The sequence below is a fragment of the Carya illinoinensis genome, chromosome 8, assembly GCF_018687715.1.
Source record: "Carya illinoinensis cultivar Pawnee chromosome 8, C.illinoinensisPawnee_v1, whole genome shotgun sequence".
Lineage (NCBI taxonomy): Eukaryota > Viridiplantae > Streptophyta > Magnoliopsida > Fagales > Juglandaceae > Carya > Carya illinoinensis.
In genome coordinates, this window is record NC_056759.1 from 2,449,139 (window position 1) to 2,467,919 (window position 18,781).

Consider the following 18,781-nt stretch of genomic DNA (forward strand, 5'->3'; position numbering starts at 1 on the left):
AGAGTTATTGGCATTTCCAGAGTTCCTATCTCTTCCAGAACCTTCCATATAAATTTAGCAAATTTAAACAATAAATTTCAAAATTCTAACCGTACAGATGAGTCTGAAATGATCCAAATAGTTAGAAAGTACTATTTTATCATTGAAATCGAACTCCAAATGGTTTAGATCATGCCCAAGAAGGATCTGAAAAACAGACAGTGCTGATTGTCTGGCACATGTGATACACGCGCTGTAGTAGGGCGAGTGGGGCGCATGACTTACATGTTCAAAGAGCCTCTAGGGCGCGTGTGGAGCGTGTCCTTCACGCGCCTTCAACGTCTGGGCGCGTGGCTGTGTGTAGAGGGCGCGCAGGGGCATGCTTTTCAGTTGTCTTCAACCTCCAGCTGCGAGTGAGGCACGTAAACTCACTCTCCTACTTCTTGTGGTGTGTGTGAGCTCCACTGACCTCCGTTTTTTATTCCGTTTGCAGCAACAAATTCGTCTTGACACGAAGAATACCCTGGAGTTGTCAAAAGTTGATTTCAATCAACTTGATTTTTAGACAGTGTAAATCAAAGCCCTGATACCAATTGTTACGCTTCTAACATGTCCAAAAATCACACAAGATGATATGGAGATCATATTTAAGTGATTCAACAACTTGTCTATTTCTACTAGAGCCAAAATTCATTAAGTTTATATAAATTTACAAACATTCAACAAATCCTCCCTCACGTCCTCTCTCTCTAATTTTTGCCCACTTAATTTATACATATGAGTTTTCTTTTTATAAAAAAAACTCTACTGAATATTAATATTAGTAATAATTAATGACTAATCTCTAGTTATAATAATTATAGTTGAAATTTTAATATATAAGACGGTGGACGGTACATTTGTATAGCAACCGTTTAATCTTTACATTCGTACTTAGGTAGCTATTTTCAATAGAATGGTACGGTGATTCCTGCACCGCGAAAGATTTATATTGGGAAAACAATTTACATATTCAATCACTCGTTCTCCAAAAATGATTTAGCCAACAGATTTGACCACATTTTGATGTTGAGGGGAGAAAAGTGTCAAGTAATGATAGATCTGTGGACTTGATAGTATGTGCAAAGCCTATAAGCCACCATTGCACTCCATATGTCTGAATCACACAATTTGCATCTGATCCGGTTGGCTAGACTTGTAAAAGGCGAACACAAATGATATAGTGCAGGCTAGGGCTGTACACCGATGGGTTCGGCGTCGGTTTCGGTGCCGAACTAAGACACCACCGAACCCTTCAATGTCCCTATTAAACCGGCCGAAACAGAGTGTTTGGGGAGGGAGAACCGATCATATCGATCTCGATTAGCATCGGCGCGGTGGTCGGTCTACCGTCGGCGTCTTATGTGAAGGAGGAGGAGCTGAGGAAGAAGAATAAACACCGGTGCCGTCGTCTGCCATGGGTGATAAACAAGTTGCAGACTCGCAGAGAGGAAGAATAGGTGCGGGGAAGAAGAAGAGGGGTTGGGGGGGTTATGAAATCATTTTGAAACGGCGCTGTTTGGCTTAAAAGCCAAACGGTGCTGTTCTATTATATTTTTTTTAAAACATACATACTCTAAACGACGCCATTTCACTTGGCGCCGTTTTATATCCATATATTTGAAAAAAAAAAAAAAATAAACAAACCGGATCGGTCGGTTCAGCGGTTTCTCAGGGGGCCAAACTGGCGCCGAACCGCCGATGTCGATTTCTCTTCAATTTGTCTCGCTCGCCGACCGGTTCTTTGCCGGTTCCGTACTCCGGCCGTCGGTCTGATCGGTTCACAGTCGGTTTGGTCGGTTCCTGTATAGCCCTAGTGCAGGCCATCCAGTCAGAGAAAAAAGATCAAAGGAAAGATTAAGGGTCGATTGTTTTAATATTATTTTTATTTTAAAATTTAAAAAAATTAAATTATAAATAAGATGGAATGAGTTAAGAGGAGTTATGAAAACAAATGAGAATTTAACGACCACCCAAAAAACGTGTGATCATAAGATTCAAATTAATAGTCTAACACGTCAATTTTTTATATTATAGTAATGCGATAAATTTAATTATATTTATAACCTACAATATTAATTTTATTAAATCGAACCCTCGTGATACTTGAGAGTATATTTTATATTATTTATCGTGCAATTACTTATCAAAAACGTCTGCATGCGCAACTGTATCCATTTGTCTTTAGCAATAATGACTTATTCTTTGGCTTAAAGGGACGTACCTACCAATGCAACTATTCCAGTCGTTTTCGTCATGTTTATGTTAATAATGTTTGTTTCCATGAGAGTTCAACGAGTACTTCTTTAATTAAATATGATTAACATGTTTTCTATATAAAATGCCAATCTCCAATCTTGGCCTTCAAATCAACATAAGTTCATAACCCGTGCTGCTCTCTCTCTCTCTCTCTCTCTCTCTCTCTCTCTCTCTCTGTGGTGTGTTTTATGAATATATGGCAGCTTTGAAAATTTGTAGCGTAATTGTTTTTGCTGTCGTGCTGCTCAACGCGCCAGAAACAAATGGGGCATTATCATCAAGGACATGGAGAAAGATCTATAAGGCCAACAGAAATGGACCTTACTTGGGGCTGGTGATTCCTAACCTATTCGAAATGAATCCTCTTCTTCAATCGCCAAGCTTCACGTCCAGTAATTTAACATTAGATTTTGATGGTAAGTATATATATGAACACTGCGAAGTAGCTTTAAATACTCATTACAAGCTGCAAGATGTCTCTCCCTCCCTTCACGCATGCTGATTATCTCTCTTTTATATACGTGTGTGTGTGTGTGTACTTGCTACTTTGACTAGATCTTTCATTCCTTCTGTGTTCAAAGGTAGGAGATTTCGGTTTGGAACGATTGGCGAAAAGAAAGTCATACTAGCCATGACAGGACTTGGCATGGTATTGTCCGTTTGAATTTCTTTTATTTCCCTTAGCTCTTCACCCATTTTCATTCGACAATTCTGTACTATGTCCTCGTTTTTTTTGGGATCTTTGCCTATGATCTTCTAGATAAATGCAGGGATAACTACACAGCTTTTGTTGAGCCTTTTCAAGATAGAGGGAGTAGTGCATTACGGCATAGCTGGAAATGCGAACCCATCCCTCAATATCGGAGATGTCACCATTCCTCGGTATTGGTTGCACGCCGGTCTTTGGAGTTGGCAGGTACGTACTAATAATATTAGTAGTCCACGAGTCACTCATATTTTGGCCGCGATCCAGCGGGTCTTTGGATTTTAAGGTAAACGGCATTGAAGAATTACTAAAGAGAATCTTGATTCAACATTTGACAAACAGAAATACTTTAGCTACCCACAAAGTGATTATGTATATAAAAATAATTTTAAAAATTGTTGTGGTTTGTTTGAGTCATACAACGTTATTTTTATTATAAACAAATCTTATAGATGATATGAAATTATATCAATTTGTAAGATTATTTTTATGTAATTTTTTTTTATAAATATATCACTTATATTTGGCATATGCATCCACGCGTGTCTTCACAAAAAATTGCTTAAAAATAATAAAATGTCAATATATATATATATATTAAAATGGCTGACATTGTGCCCATATCATGTGTGGTATGCAGAGGTACGGACAAGGGCCTGAAGATGAGCTAGCCCTGGAGTCAAATGGAGACTACACAAGGAAATATGGGTACTTAAAATTTGCAAACTATACCGCAAATGTCACACATGTTAGCTCATACGACAACCTCTTGAACAATATTTGGTATCAACCCGAGGAAGTTTTCCCCGTTGATGGGACTCCTGAGGAGAGGCAGCATGCCTTTTGGGTCGCCGTTGATTCCCACTACTTCAATATCTCCAAAAAGCTTGAGGCAAGGACATTCCTGATCATCATGGATGATCAATTATAATTTAATTTTTTTTTATCTCTCTTTCTTGTCTCTTTTAATTTTAACTTAATCATTTAATTATAGAATTCGGATGCTTGATTTTCATCTTTCAAATTGCATGCATATATATATATATACACACACACATACTCATTGACATAATTGATAATCTTATTCATGATGTAACACATGTATGCATATTTTGTACGTTCAGGTTCTGAAACTAGAAAGTTGCATTAACTCAACAACATGTTTGTCGGAGACACCGAAAGTAACGACAGTGAAAAGAGGAACAAGTGCCAGCATTTATCTGGACAATGCAGCATACCGGAGCTTCATATACAACAAATTCAAAGTAAGTCCGGTGGACATGGAAAGTGCGTCCGTGGCACTCATATGTCTTCAACAAAAGGTGCCTTTCATTATTATCAGGGCTCTCTCAGACTTGGCCGGTGGGGGCTCTGCCCAATCAAATGAGGCCAGCACTTTTACCTCTCTTGCCGCAAATAATTCAGTGAAGGTAGTTGTGGAATTTATCAAACTGTTGTAACCTTAAATGTACCAGACCACTTGCCTTATCTCGTTGATGTTCTTGTTGTTGTGTGTGTGTGTGTGTTTTTATTTTATTTTATTTGTATTATTGAACAAAATGTGCCTTCCATTATTATTAATCACACTAGTACGTACCTTCACCTCTCTTAAATAAATTCAGTGAATTTTGTTGTAGAATTTATCCAGCTATTAATATCACTTTAAATGTGCCAACTTAGCCTCCTGCCCCATATATGTTAATGGAACCTTTAATTGAATAATTCGAGGTATCGTACGACCCTCTGCCCCATCTATGATGATTTTTTGTATTATTAGAATTTTAATAATTCGAATAACGCACTACACTGCACAGAATGGTTGTGAAATGAGTCTAATTAATGTAAAATACATTTGACATAATAAGGTAAAAGTGAGATGGTAATTTAATATATAAAATTTTACTTATATAATGGGCTAACGCAATACTGGAAATTATTTCATAGCCACACGGTACTTATTGTTTTTTTATTTATTTTTATTTACATGATGCCGAATGGTACACAAGAGAAGTTCAGAAGAAGCATGAACGGGTCCATGTGTATGTATGCTTAGAAATAGAATCTACTTCAATGCATGTTTAAATTAATAGCACATTCATATGGGAATAAAATTCCTCTCAAACATACAGTACTTTTTGGAATTAGCCCACTACTTGCATCACACCAAGTTTAAGCTAATAAGAAAGGATATATTTCCACATGCCCTTTTGTTTCCTTTAATATACACTGGGTAATTAATGGCACGGGACGAGAAGATAATGCAGAGACTGAATTTACAATTCATGTTCGTCTCCATCTGAAACTACACATCTTTCTACTTCACAACAGCCATAAGCCTTACAACAGACAAGGAAATACACGAGATTAATAGAGCCCAAACCGGCAAGAAGCCAATAATAGTAATCATAATGAGCCTTATTGATGTTGCTTGAAACCCAACTTTCACCTCCTCCTTTTCTAGTAACATCATCAACAGTGCTCATTACGAAACCAGCCACCAAGTTTCCAACAGACATCCCCACTCCAAATAGAGTGGCAGCAATGCTAGACATGGTTTTGGGCAATTGTGAATAGTAGAACTCATTTTGCCCAATTGCATTGAAAGCCTCGGCCAAGCCGGCAAAGACATAACGAGGGAGCAGCCACATTGCTGACATGCTCACCACGGCCTCAGGTTCATCAGAAAATCCTTCCTCAATTGCAAGTTCCCGTCGAATGCTCTCTACAACTGCAAGTGCAGCCACTGACATGCAAGAAAAAACAAGCCCAATTCCCATTCTCTGTTTCACGCCAAGGCGAACTGGTTTTCCACTGATTTTTGAGGCTAGAGGGAGAACTACGAGATCATACAGAGCAATCCAAATAGTTAGAGATATAATTAGAAACATGCTGAAGGAGCCGGCAGGAATTTCGAAGTTAGGAGTTACGTGTCGATTCATGGAGGCTGCTTGGAGAACCGGAAAAGAGTTTTGACTGAAAATTGCAGACATCATGATTCCAGTTGACCATAATGGGATTATCCTCATTAGTGCTTTGAGATCTTCTACTTGATTTACTGTACAAAGACTCCATGGCTCTGAAGCTTTTCCTTCTGGGGTTAGGTCTTGTAGAGGATTTCTAATGATGCATGCTTTGTTTAGAAACCTAGGCAGTCAATGAAGTAAAGGCAGGGTAAGGTGATGCTCGTACTAGTCAAGATAACTCTATGCTTACACAGAATGATACTGTTATGCCCAAGTATTTTCAATAGCGTTAATAACACCTTGAAGTTTGAATGAAGAAACTAAAATACTCATAAACAACGAACACACGTTTTATCACGTACGTCCATTGTAATGAAACGATTGAAAGAGACAACCACGGAGCAAGCATGCATGATTCAAGCATCCAACTATTGTTTCCAACTCTCCAAACCAACTTGAAACAGTTGAAAACTTACCTCCAACTCTAACCCTGAAACAGTTTCTAAAGAAAAAGGTTGGGGCTCAGAAAAAGGACTCCCACGTCAGCTTGGAAGAAACTACACAATCAATTGAACCAGAAAGAATGGCCTTTGAAGCATGCTTGACAAACTATCCGCGCAATAATCGATGTGGCAAGGAATTCTAGTCAAAGGAGAATCAAGATAAAATGGTAATTTGATGATACCTTAGTTTTTCACTCGGCATGAGGGGCATTGAGCCCTTCATTTGATGGTACATTTCAGCTGTGGCCTGAGATGATAATTTTAGGTGTCTATTTCTGTAAGAGGATACAAGAACTTGAGCCAACCCAGTAAGCAGACTTCTAGTAGCCTTCAGCTTGAGATAGAATGGAGAAGCCAAGAAGAATGAAAAAGCAGAGAAGAACATAAGCAAGGCTGGAATTCCAAAACCCACGGTCCACCCCATGGTATCTTGAATATATACAATAAGAGTCACCGCAATCAGTGCTGCCACCGAGGTTGAAACATAGTACCAGCTGAAAAAGCTCCCTAACATGCCCGCATTTCTCATGTTGTCCCTCTTGTCTAATTGATCGGCACCAAATGCTAAGGAGGATGATCGTATGCCACCAGCTCCTATAGCCATGAGGCCAAAAGAGAAATACAAGAGCAGAAGTTGGAAACTAGTCGGGAAGTTACAACTGCTGCTACCTAGGGTGCATGGAATCTGTGCTTGTGGAGTCATGGTTGTTAACCACAAGAGAACCATTCCCTGATACAGAGAAAAGTGAGAACTGTATTTTCCTCATGTAATGTGAAAAAACAAAACCAAAAAGGGCAAAAAAAAAAAAAAAAACAGGGGAAAAGCTTCAACCCCAGAGTTAGTCCGGGCATGAAAATGGGTCAGATGGTCAGCCTATCGTCCAGCATAAGCTTCTAATTCTATAGAAAGCTCAGTCATTAGCAATGGTCTTGCTAAAAAACCATTTTTGATACCATGAGCAGCAGCGTATCAAAGTTGTCAATTCGTCCCCAATTCAGAATATTAGCCACAATTTACTTGTGATCGTTAAATGGAAAAAGTAGGTAAATGGTCTTGATAGTTTTATCGATCTTATAGGAAGGGTAAATCGCAAAAGAATATGTAATTTACGAATAAAGACATAAATATAATGATTATCATTATCAATTTAAGAGGAAAAATAATGAAATATAGTTTTCAATTTCTTTTACAAACGTAATACACGTTCATTAATGCCATGGACTTTTTTTATTTTTTATTTTTGATCAAATTAATGCCATACACTTGTTGGCACTTATCTTTCCAAACACCAAACACTTCCAATTAAATAGGAAATTTGTGTTATTATAAAAAAAAAAAATGGAAATTTGTGAGTTTAAATCATTTATGAATTATAGTGGAATAGGGGATCGCTCCACTGTCAAAATCTGGCAGATATTTAGCCATACGTGTCAGCTTGTGCTGCATGCCGGCCATTCGAAAATAAAGCATAAGAAAATTGCGGGACACTTCTGACATTTTACCCCCCCCTTTTTTTTTTGCATAAAATTGCATAAGAAAGTTCACTGGAAATGAAATCGGATGGAAAAAAATTTACCAGGAAACTAGCTATGGAACCAAAGCCGATCATCCGGTACCGACCCAAGCAGGAATCGGCGAGAAAAGCACCAAGAATCGGCATGAAATTGGTAGCAGCTGACCAGAGGAAGAGGAAGTTGGCCGCAGTGGGAGTTGGCATCCCGTAGTCTCTCGTCAAATACAGTATCATGTTTGGCAGCAGCCCGACACTCGCCGCCCTTTCAAATGCTTCATTGGCTGCCACAAAAAGGATCAATAACCTTTCAAAATCCGGTCATGTAAATATAGGAAGATAAAAATCACCATAATTTAGCAGAAATCAAACCCCCCCAAATAAAAAATAAAAAGAAAGAAAAGATGATGCATGCATGGTGTAAATTACAGGTACTGTAGCCATATAGACATTATTTAGTTTGTATGCTTTGACTGGTATGGATGGGTACTGTCAACTGTGGGAGGAGTACCTATGATGAACGGCAAAGTTCTGAAGCCGCCCTTGGGGGTGCCCAAGAGTGGCTCTTTGATCATATCTTTCTCATCTGCTGGGCTTTCCATTATTAGATTCCTATCTCTGCCAACAGCATACAACTCCGCGCCCGCCGGCGGGGGGGTGGTGGGGGAAGAGGTGAGAGATTGGGAGCGAGAGAGGGAGAGAAATGGTCAAGTGGATCACCAACTGGAAAAGTTGGTTCGGCTCACTTGCGACCTTGCATAGCGGTGACCGAAATTCGAATTAATGAGATGATATATATATTTTTTTAAAAAATTTTATATATTACACTATTATTCTATTTTTTTATTAAATAAAATATAATACATTTATTATTATTAAATAAGCATTTATTATATTTTTTATTATCAAATTATGATAAATAGCTACATCATATATAATAAAATGTAAATCATATAATAATGTAATGTATAGTATTATTCAATTTTTTTTTATCACAACTAACTTTGTGTTTTTCGAAGTGTGTGTAATAATGAGATATAATTTTATAAATAATAATGAAATAATTTGAATTAACATAATTAATTAGATTTTAAAAAATAAAATAAAATATTATAAAATTAACAATTTAATATTTTTTTAATATTTTTTAAAATTAAAAAAAAATTATATTTTATTTAAAAGTTTAAAAAGTTATAACGATTAGGTAACGATTAGATAATAAGTTGAAAGTTTGAAATTAAAAAGTATTTTATATTTAAGTATGAATATAAAAAAATCGATGAATCGGTACAGACCAGACCAATACCGATTTTATTTTTTAAAAAATTGATTAAAATCGGTTCGGTTCATATTTTTCTTTTTTTAAAATTGGACCGGACCTATTCATATATATATATTTAAAATTTTTATATTGTATATAATTTTTATATATAATTATTTATAAAATAGTTTTGTATTATATGATAAATTACTAATTAATATAATATTAAATTTTAAAATCTTATATCATTATAGTTTATTGTATTAATAGTTATACTAATATTATATAGTGCATATTAATAGCTATACAAATACTATATCACTATTTATTATAATATACTATAATATATTATTATAATATACATTATAACATATCACCATAATCTATAATAAAATTATAATATATATTATAATATACTACAATATATTATCACTGTAGTATTATATACTATATTATATATATTAAAACCGAAAAACTAGACTGAACTAGATTTGAATCAATAAAACCAAAAGAATTGGTTTAAGGGAATAATTGGTGCGAAATTGGTTATTGAAAATAAAAAACTGACTCATACCAGTTCGATCTTAAATTTTATTTAAAATAAGATCAAACCAAACCGGTTACATCCCTATATTTGAGTGATGTATGTAAATGAAGTTATGAGAAATATTAAGATTTCAACTCATTTCACTTTTCAAACATAGCCTAAATTAATAATAAAAAAATGACGCGATGCAATCATTCTTAATTGGCATAGGAAATTAAGAGTAATGTTATATATAGTTATTTTTATGTAATTTATATGTACTCTACTAATGTAATTGATTGTATCAAATTTTTTTAATACACAACTAATTACATCAATATTGTTCACAAAATAGTACATACAAATACCTGTAAATATAATTTTTAAGAAATTAATTGGCAGTACGTGTAAATGGTTTATGATATATGTTGTAGATGTGGTTGAGGTGATGTTTAGAGAGAATAATTACATGACCATGAAAAGGAAAATAAATTTTGTTGAAGCCATATCTTGTAATTGAGCTTAAAAATTGTTTTGGTTCATCGCTGAAGTGGTCCATCAACGGTACTGTTAAGATCTACATGCTAATAGGATGTGAATCCTGGAGCACGTCAAAAAACTTTAAAAAGTCAATATTTTATAAAGTATTTATATAAAAGTTGGGTAATGGGACCAACTTCCTCGTTTTTGTTTGACTTCTCTGCCCAATAAAAATTTAAAACTGTATTTATTCCATTAACTTATCCCATTTTATCTCAATTTATTTTAATTTGATTATTAATAGAATTTATTACTTATTTAATTTAAAATTATCTCAACCTACTTTATATATTTAAATATAAATTTAATCTATTTATATTTAAATACATCTTAATAGGATTCTCAAAATATTACTTTGCAAGATTAATTCAGATTATCTAAAATCATCTCAGTATCTAAATGCAGTTAGAATTCATGTATGTTTGGGATTACGGTGGAAAATATAATTTATAACTTTAAGACTTATAAGTAATAACTTAAATAATAAGTTCTACTATTAAAAAGTTATTTACTGTTTATTAACCATATATTTAAAATATTTTTAAACATATTACGTTTTTTTGGAAACAAATTAAAAAAGTACTTTTTGAAGTAGAAATGACGATTATTTAAATTTTTAAAGATTATGATCATATCTTTAAAAGTTTGAAAGCTGTAATTATCTTAAAGTTGTATGGATATTTTCGTTCATTGACAATTTTTTTAAAATTCGAATTACTTTATACATTATTCAGAAAAACACGTTTGAGAAAAAGCATCAAAATGATGTTTTTCCTCAAACGTACATTTTAGCTTATTTGAGATTAAAAGTGCTTTAATATTTAACATCCAAATGACCTAATATTTTCATTAAAGAGCTTTTAAGAATATTTAAATACTTTTTAAGACTTCTAACACAATCTCAAACAGGCCTTTCATGCAATGAAATAAAGAGCTAACACAAACAAATATAATTATAGGTCTCCCAAGGAAATCACAAAATAGACAATCTCAAATAAAACACACCTATTTAAGATTTCAGATTATGTTGATGTTTAAGGTTTTCAGTTGTCTGTTTAGAAGAGAGGTTTAAGGCATTTTTGAAATTATGTCAAGAGTCTTAAAAAATATTTAAATAATTTTAAAAGTCCTTTAATAAAAAAATTAGAGTATTTGTATCACATATTAAAGTATGTTTGATGTTTTTCCTTAAATGTCCTTTTCGAGATAATAAGAAACGTAATTCAAATTTTAAAAAAAAAAATTATCAATAGGTAAAAATATTCATACAACTTTTAAATTTTCAAGAATATGGTTATAATCTTAAAAAAAAAAAATCAAAAAATCATCATTTCTATCTCAAAAAATATTTTTTTTAATTTATTTTTAAATAAATATAACATGTTTAAAAATATTTTAAATATATAATTATTAAACAGTAAATAATTTTTTAATAATATAATTTATTACTTAAACTATAAGGCATAAACACTAAAACTATAAATTATATTTCTCATTACAATTAAAAAAAAAATGCACTAAAAGTAGCAGGTGGGTTTCAGTCACCTTCGACTTCTTTAATTTGTACGCTGTAATGATTCTTGACCTGATTTTAAGATGATGTTATGCTGCTTTATCAAAAGGTTGACTCTCTCTTGGTTTCGGATCAAGGTCTGGTCACGAGTGCAGAAACCTAATATTAACGTTCAAGCAGATCGGGAATTCAGTAGGGGAAAAAAAAAAAATATTCATGTTATTTCACTGTTGATGGCCAAAGAAATTTTTTAAATCTGTTTTTGACTTTTTGTTTTTCCTTTTTTTTTAGAAAGATCTGTTTTTTACTTTTAATCATCTGCTAATTAGACTTTATTATATATTGTATTAAATCTTTCTACGGCTGCTGTATTGTATCTTTATTCATCATTTAAATAAAATTTTCTCTATTTCTATGGATGTAAATACGCTGTCGAATTTCATAAATTTTGTATTGCGTGTGATCGATTTCAGTTTTTTGTTTTCTTTTTCTCTTAGGTTATTTGCATATTTACAAAACAGCAATTTTGTTTTCCTTTTATCTCCTGCATCGCTTATCTTCCCAAGTCTTAAACCATCATTTTCAATACCTATTCAATAAAAAATGAAAACATGTTGTACCCAAAATGAAAAGCAAGCACATGGCAGGAACATTCACTAAAAATAAGGAATGTAAGCAAGCTTCATACCCAAAAAGAATCTAATGCCTTGTTGCTTTTTCTTATGTCAAACTATGTTGAGCCAGTGCAGGTATAGTCTCCAGCATCTATGGAGACATTCCAGAGTGGCCCAGAAGGGAGAGAAAAGATGCTAATGAACAGGTGGTTTATTTTGGGATAAAAACAGCCGACAGGGTAACAAAATTTGAATGCAAGAGTGAAGGAGATAAACATTTATGGGCAGAGGGATCAAGCATATGTTCAATTGCTCTGCAAATGTAACATGGTGCCGATTACATGCCAAAATTTGAATCAATGTCAACTTGAATTCTGGATTGTTTTTTTTTTTTTTCTCTTTTTGTTTGTCCGTCATAACAAGTGTTTTGGAGTGTATATTTCATTTATTTTATGTTTACAACAAGAGATGAAGATAAAACATTTATATCTACTGCTACATTTCATGAAGAGAGTCATCTTTCAACAAATTGAATAGGACGTGTTCTTTCATCTGGCCGTTCTGGAGATACAAGTTTGGCAGAAAGTGAGATTCTACAGACAAAATTGTTAAGATGATTCCATAAGGAGGTCAGAGGTATAGCAGCTTTCATAAAGCTTTAGTCACTCCAATTCCTTTAAAAAATCAATATTATCAACAAAGGCCTGCAGATGAAGAAGGGAAAAAAAGGTAGACAAAAAAAAAACAAAAAAAAAAAAAAAAATCAGATCATGTGGATCAATATATCAACCAAAGACAAGAAGAGGCCCGTAAAACGATAAGTGCTTATGCAAAAAGGTAAATGTAATTCGATGCATAAAACCTCTAGAAATGGTGCCTCCAAACTCACTTATCAATGCAATGCAAGTACACTAGTAAGGATATCTTATACCCGTGCATGTGTCTATTTACCTGAAAGCTACACATCGCTTTAAAATGTTGGTCAGAAATCTAGGTAAGTCAAAAGTCAAAAGGGGGAACACGGTGGAAGCCAGATTTTTTAATGTTTCTAATTTCATGAAAGCAAGGGCCAATTTGAGGAGGAATAGCACCTGGCCCTGGAGATTTCAGTTACCAAGACTTCAACTTTACAGTGATACATGAAATTCCAAGTATACCTTAAAATAGTGAGTTTCCACCCATTTTTATTTTGTGGCTGTTATTAAACTGTGTTTTCCCGCTCATGCGCACCACTCCCACAGTTACTGAGCTATATCAGGTGTCATAGTTCTTGAGAGATGTAGTTGAACCAGTTACCGAATTAAGAGTAACCGTTTCACTATGACGCTATTATTTATATCATATCAGACTATATATATCGTATTAGAATCCATATTTTGTATCATAAGAGAAGATTGTCTATTTTTTTTTTTTTTTTTTTTTGGGTCCACAAGGAATCAACTTATGCAAGCAAATATCAGCAAGATAAATTCAAAATTCCTTTTACGCAAAACTCCAAGAATATTGTGCACGAAGGCTTGAAGTGAACTAATAACTCGCTACAGTTTCTCCATCTGGATCTGCAAAATGGATCAAATCATAGCTAAAAGAGTAAGAGGCCATACCGATTTCCAACCATCAGGGTCCAAGCAAGTAGTAATCTTGGTGTTGATACCTGGCAATGGCCCAGGTTCACGTGTAATCTTTCCTCCAAAGAGTTTGATTGCATCTGCACTCCTATAAACATCGTCTGTGCCTAAGGCAATCTGCCAAAATATAGAAATCAGCCAGTGTACATGATACCAAGAGTTTGCCTATCCAGGGCATTGGTATAAATCATAACTAAACTTCCAATGGTAAAGTATATTGTAGGCAAAGGAAGAGAATTCACCTGTACATAACCATTTCCTTTGTCGTACTCTGTCACCCCATAGTTATATGTTAGTTTAAGCACTACATTTCTATCTTCAGGACCATAACCCAGGATGGCATTTGTGTACTGGAAAAGAAGAACAAAAATTCATGTAGACTAGCAATATACAGATGATATTCAGCTAAACATTTCAACTTGAATGGGAAAAAAATATGAGATGACTGAAACTTTGTGAGATCGTTAACCGTGTATCAAGGGTGTCTTTAAAGTATACCGAACCAATATAGCTATCCTTCTTTTGACACAGATATGCAATCTCGCAATCAATATTGAAATGTCGTGCTAGTCCAAGGTCCCAACTGAACAAGAAACCATCTTATCACCCTCCTTTTAAAAGAGCAGTCAATTCTAAATGTTATTCACAAAAATGAAATTATATGCTCAGACAAGAAGACTATAGTTGCAAGGGAAATTTAAAGGCTCCAAGACCACTTGTTTGAACAAGGTAAGTCATGTAAAGTTATGAGAAGGGTGGCCTACACAGCTACTGCCTGACACATACCCTTTGGCCTATTGGTAACAGAGACTGTCTAAACATACTTTAACGAGAGAGAGAGAGAGAGAGAGAGAGAGAGAGAGAGAGAGAGAGAGAGAGAGAGAGAGAGAGAGAGAGAGTCTTTAAATTCCAGATTTTGAGGTCATGTTGAAAGTATCCATGAAATGCTTTGATCAAAACTTGTACAATGATCGCGGATTATTCTGCTGCCCAAAATATTATTCAGATTTATCATAAATACAATTTTTTACAGGCATACAAAATATCCCCGGAGTTCTTTAGCAATGATGTGTGGAGTTACCTTGTACTTGGGGTTATCCCATTTGCGGAGAAGTTTCATGCCAAAAGCCTTCAAATTCAATAAGAGAAGTACATAAACTTCAGATCTGTTGGCATTATAACTGCCGAACATGACTTAAAAACCATCTAAATCTCAATAAGGAAAGGCGTTCACCAACAGCATAGAAAGCCACTCACCTTTTCATAGAAGTTTATGGACCGTTCAATATCACCAACTCGAAGCATCACCTGGCACAGGGGCTCGGGAGTTGGCCCCCTCTCCAAAAGCTCAAATTTATAACCATCACGATCTTGAATTGTAGCCATTATTGTAGTACCATCTGCAACAGGAGCAGGTTCCCTGATCACTTTCCCCCCCTTCACCTTTACAAGATCCACCGTTCTAGCAACCTTCTCCAAGATTCGGATGCAAACCACAGTAAGTTTGTAAAATTCTTGCAATAGAGCATTTGTTGACAAGAGATATAAATGTAGATTGAATGCAAGTGACACCATTAACGGCTCATTTGGACACTTAGAATATCTCATAATTTTGTGAATGGTAGTGAAAATGTTTTGTGAATAGTATTAAAAATGTTTGAGTTAAGATGTTTTTTTTGGGTTTTGGGAAATAAGAGAGAAAAAGTTGAATAAAAATATTACAAAGTTAAAAAAATTGTTTGAATATAGTTTTTGTTTTGAAATTTTTTTTGATAAGTAGTTTTTGTTTTGAAATTTGAAAAGGCTATATTGTTTTTTGTGTTTTGTTGGAAGTTTGGGAAAGTTGTATTGGGTTTTGTGTTCATATAATATTTAGGTAATGATTAGATGAAGATTTTGAAGATTTGAAATTAAAAAGTATTTTGTGTTTGAGTGATGTTTGGAAAAGAAAGTATGAGAAGATTTGAGAATATCTCATTACCCAAACAAGGCCTATCTGAAGTGCACAGAAGATAAAATAAAATGGTACACCTTTGATAACATGTCCTAACTTGAGAGGCATTAAATTCTTGAGTTCATCGTTTACTGATCAACATATTTTGCTTGCAAGGGTCTTAAAAATAGATGCAAGTTTACTAGTATTTTTCAGAAAACACGTGTTGTTAGAATAAACCTAATTTCCAAAATAAAGATGACACAGATGATGGCTAATACATTTCCATAGCATTGCTTGATTAAGCACCATCTGTGGAATCCAGACCCTTTTAACATGAAATTGAAACGCAACACCACTATAGCCTGCGTGAGACAAAAAAGAATCTACATTTCATGAAATAGGTACTTACATCGTCAACTGCAACACCAAAATGGCCAAATCCATTTCCAATGTCATACTTGTCAACTCCATAATCTGCCAACGTAGCAAGATTAAGAGAAAAAGCAATCAAACAACAACGAACTGCACTATATGCGTGCGTGTCTTAATAAGGATGAAACATATATGTATTGAAAAAATTAATAGAAAAGGATGACTTACTGTAGGCAAGTTCGACACCGAAATGGGAATCCTCGGGTCCATATCCAAGAAAAGCATTTGAAAATCTCTCCTCTGGTATATCACGTTTTCTTAACAACTTCATCCCTAAGCATTCGGTATAGAATCTGCATCTCAACAAGCCAACTTATCCATATGAATTAAGCATTACTGAAACTGTATTTATTGTAACAAATAGACATACTTTATGGTCTTGTCCAAGTCCCCAACACAATAGACGACATGGAGCATCCTTCTGTTGTCGTTTTTTACCCACTCCATCGCACCTTCCTCTAAAGCTGCGGCAGCCTTGCTTGTGTTTTCCTCTGCTTTCAACAACTGAGATGCTTTTACATCAAATAACTGTGCCTGGGGGAGAGCTGGCGAACCACTTACAGTCCATTAATGCAGGGAAAGAAGAATACAAATGATTTATCGTCTTTAAAAATGGTTAGTCTCAAAAGAAAGCGATTCATCATCTTATCACTGAGAACCGAGAAGCTAAATCCCAAATAGGAAAAGAAAATCCGCTGCACTTCTTTCTTTTCCTGCGTTTTCCCGGCAAGAAAAAGAAAAATCTACTACGAAGTTCCTTTTAAAGGCAAATGGGTTTTCTTATTGAAGGCTTTAGACTGAAAAGAAAATGAAGGTAGAACAGAAATAAGAGTTTAGCCTTGGCTGATTACCGGTACCGAGGTGAAAGAGGGTGAGTCTTCGAGAAGGGCTGTAAGAGGAATTGTGCACAGAGGGATACTTCAGAACGGGTGGCGAAGGGGAATGAGATGGCCTTGGCGTCGACAAATTTAGAGCAGCTGATAAGGAAGCCATTGCTACTTTTACTACCTCTCGCACTCAAAACTCTGTGCGCCCTCTGTTCGCCGGGGTGTGTGTGTGTGTGGAGGAACTGAATGCTGGAACAAGCGGATATAAATTATGAAAAATGATTTTTACAAGCCTAAATTGACGCCAAAACGAAAAGATTTCATTTTTAAAAGATTTAAAAAGATTATTAATTTTTTTATAAAATATATGCGTAGAATTTATCTACTTCAAATTTGAACTTAACATTACCCTTCTATTTATATATACTAGGTTAGGGGTATTTGCTTTGCCTAATTGACTTAAACATATTTTTTACAAAACTAATATGATTTAAAAAAAACACTTGATTAATTAATAATTTAATACATATAGACAAAAAAATAAATTTTAGCAAATATTTTTAAAGATAAGCCAGTAAGTATAATAATTACATATTTAGATACATTAAAATATAAAAAAATTAGTTTAAAATTAAAGTCAAAATACGTTAGAGTAATATAAATAAATAAAATAACATCATTACCTCCACAATAAATACTATTACCATACTCAAAGAATGTATAAGATTTATAATTTTTTTTTTAACAGATCTTGTTCAGATTTGAGTGTTTTTCTTTATACAATTTTTTTTTTTTCACTTTGATCTTGTTCTTTATTGCTCTTTTTTTCTATAGGTATGAGCATTTATACTCGGATAAAGATTTGAGTACTTTAGAAAAATGTGTGAGAGGGTTGGTTTGAGGGAGGTAAGTGGAGAGGTAGACATTGAAGAGTGTGAGAGAGGTTCAGGATGAGAGGAGAGAATGAATCGAGAATGAGATAGAAGTAGAAAAAGATAATTGTATCCCTAAAATAAAAAAACAACAAATTTAACAAAAAAATAGAAAAAATTACCATAACAGTTAGATAACTGCTTATTATAATATAATAAATATATATATCTTTATTCGAATCAAATTAAAGTTAGTTCTTCATAGCATGAACCAAATAACCCAATGCAAATTCAAATGATACCGTCCCTATAAATATTGTACACCAGCTATATATCGATGATTTTTATTTCTAAATCTCGATGATTTTTGAGCAATTATTATCTTAAGATTAATGATGCGCCCAAAATTATTTTACAATCTATTTCACTAAAAAAAACTATTTTACAATATATTGTAGAATTAACCACTACAATCATAGCACTTCATTAAAAGGAATTTTACTTTTATAAAATTTCCCTTCATTTCTATAGAATTTTAAAAAAATTACAAGTATAGATTGATTATCTTTTATTTTTTTAATTGCTAAAAACTACCAAATTGGTAATTGATGGATTAACATTCGTTCAATTATTTGGTTGAATTTAAAGGTATTATGTAAAAAAAAATAGATA

General features: G+C 33.9%; 3 protein-coding genes across 3 annotated transcripts; 1 reads left to right on the forward strand and 2 right to left on the reverse strand.

Annotated features, from left to right (window-relative positions):
• Positions 1-2,391: 2,391 nt before the first annotated feature.
• LOC122318750 (bark storage protein A-like) lies at positions 2,392-4,658 on the forward strand. Its single transcript, XM_043136346.1, has 5 exons — positions 2,392-2,693; positions 2,859-2,926; positions 3,038-3,193; positions 3,624-3,875; positions 4,108-4,658. The coding sequence occupies exons 1-5, from the start codon at positions 2,474-2,476 to the stop codon at positions 4,441-4,443; spliced, it is 1,032 nt and encodes a 343-aa protein (XP_042992280.1). The 5' UTR covers positions 2,392-2,473; the 3' UTR covers positions 4,444-4,658.
• Positions 4,659-5,046: 388 nt separating this feature from the next.
• LOC122318751 (protein NRT1/ PTR FAMILY 1.2-like) lies at positions 5,047-8,723 on the reverse strand. The gene is made up of 4 exons (XM_043136347.1): positions 8,472-8,723; positions 8,027-8,244; positions 6,632-7,179; positions 5,047-6,127 (listed from the first exon to the last, which is right to left on the reverse strand). Exons 1-4 carry the CDS (start codon positions 8,560-8,562, stop codon positions 5,257-5,259), a joined length of 1,728 nt encoding a protein of 575 aa, XP_042992281.1. The 5' UTR covers positions 8,563-8,723; the 3' UTR covers positions 5,047-5,256.
• Positions 8,724-12,839: 4,116 nt separating this feature from the next.
• LOC122318752 (probable lactoylglutathione lyase, chloroplastic) lies at positions 12,840-17,504 on the reverse strand. The gene is made up of 9 exons (XM_043136348.1): positions 17,262-17,504; positions 16,781-16,955; positions 16,579-16,703; positions 16,388-16,452; positions 15,300-15,512; positions 15,124-15,171; positions 14,285-14,392; positions 14,019-14,159; positions 12,840-13,118 (listed from the first exon to the last, which is right to left on the reverse strand). The coding sequence occupies exons 1-9, from the start codon at positions 17,401-17,403 to the stop codon at positions 13,077-13,079; spliced, it is 1,059 nt and encodes a 352-aa protein (XP_042992282.1). The 5' UTR covers positions 17,404-17,504; the 3' UTR covers positions 12,840-13,076.
• Between the last annotated feature and the right edge of the window lie 1,277 nt (positions 17,505-18,781).

Coding starts and splice junctions, on each gene's coding strand:
- LOC122318750 (XM_043136346.1), top strand. CDS start 2,474: ATGGCAGCTTTGAAAATTTGTAGCGTAATTGTTTTTGCTGTCGTGCTG. Junction 2,694..2,858: donor TTTAACATTAGATTTTGATG/GTAAGTATATAT, acceptor CTGTGTTCAAAG/GTAGGAGATTTCGGTTTGGA. Junction 3,876..4,107: donor ATATCTCCAAAAAGCTTGAG/GCAAGGACATTC, acceptor TTGTACGTTCAG/GTTCTGAAACTAGAAAGTTG.
- LOC122318751 (XM_043136347.1), bottom strand. CDS start 8,562: ATGGAAAGCCCAGCAGATGAGAAAGATATGATCAAAGAGCCACTCTTG. Junction 8,245..8,471: donor AACTTTGCCGTTCATCATAG/GTACTCCTCCCA, acceptor TTTTTGTGGCAG/CCAATGAAGCATTTGAAAGG. Junction 7,180..8,026: donor GTTCCATAGCTAGTTTCCTG/GTAAATTTTTTT, acceptor TCTCTGTATCAG/GGAATGGTTCTCTTGTGGTT.
- LOC122318752 (XM_043136348.1), bottom strand. CDS start 17,403: ATGGCTTCCTTATCAGCTGCTCTAAATTTGTCGACGCCAAGGCCATCT. Junction 16,956..17,261: donor CCTCTTTCACCTCGGTACCG/GTAATCAGCCAA, acceptor GTGGTTCGCCAG/CTCTCCCCCAGGCACAGTTA. Junction 14,160..14,284: donor AAGGAAATGGTTATGTACAG/GTGAATTCTCTT, acceptor ATATTTTGGCAG/ATTGCCTTAGGCACAGACGA.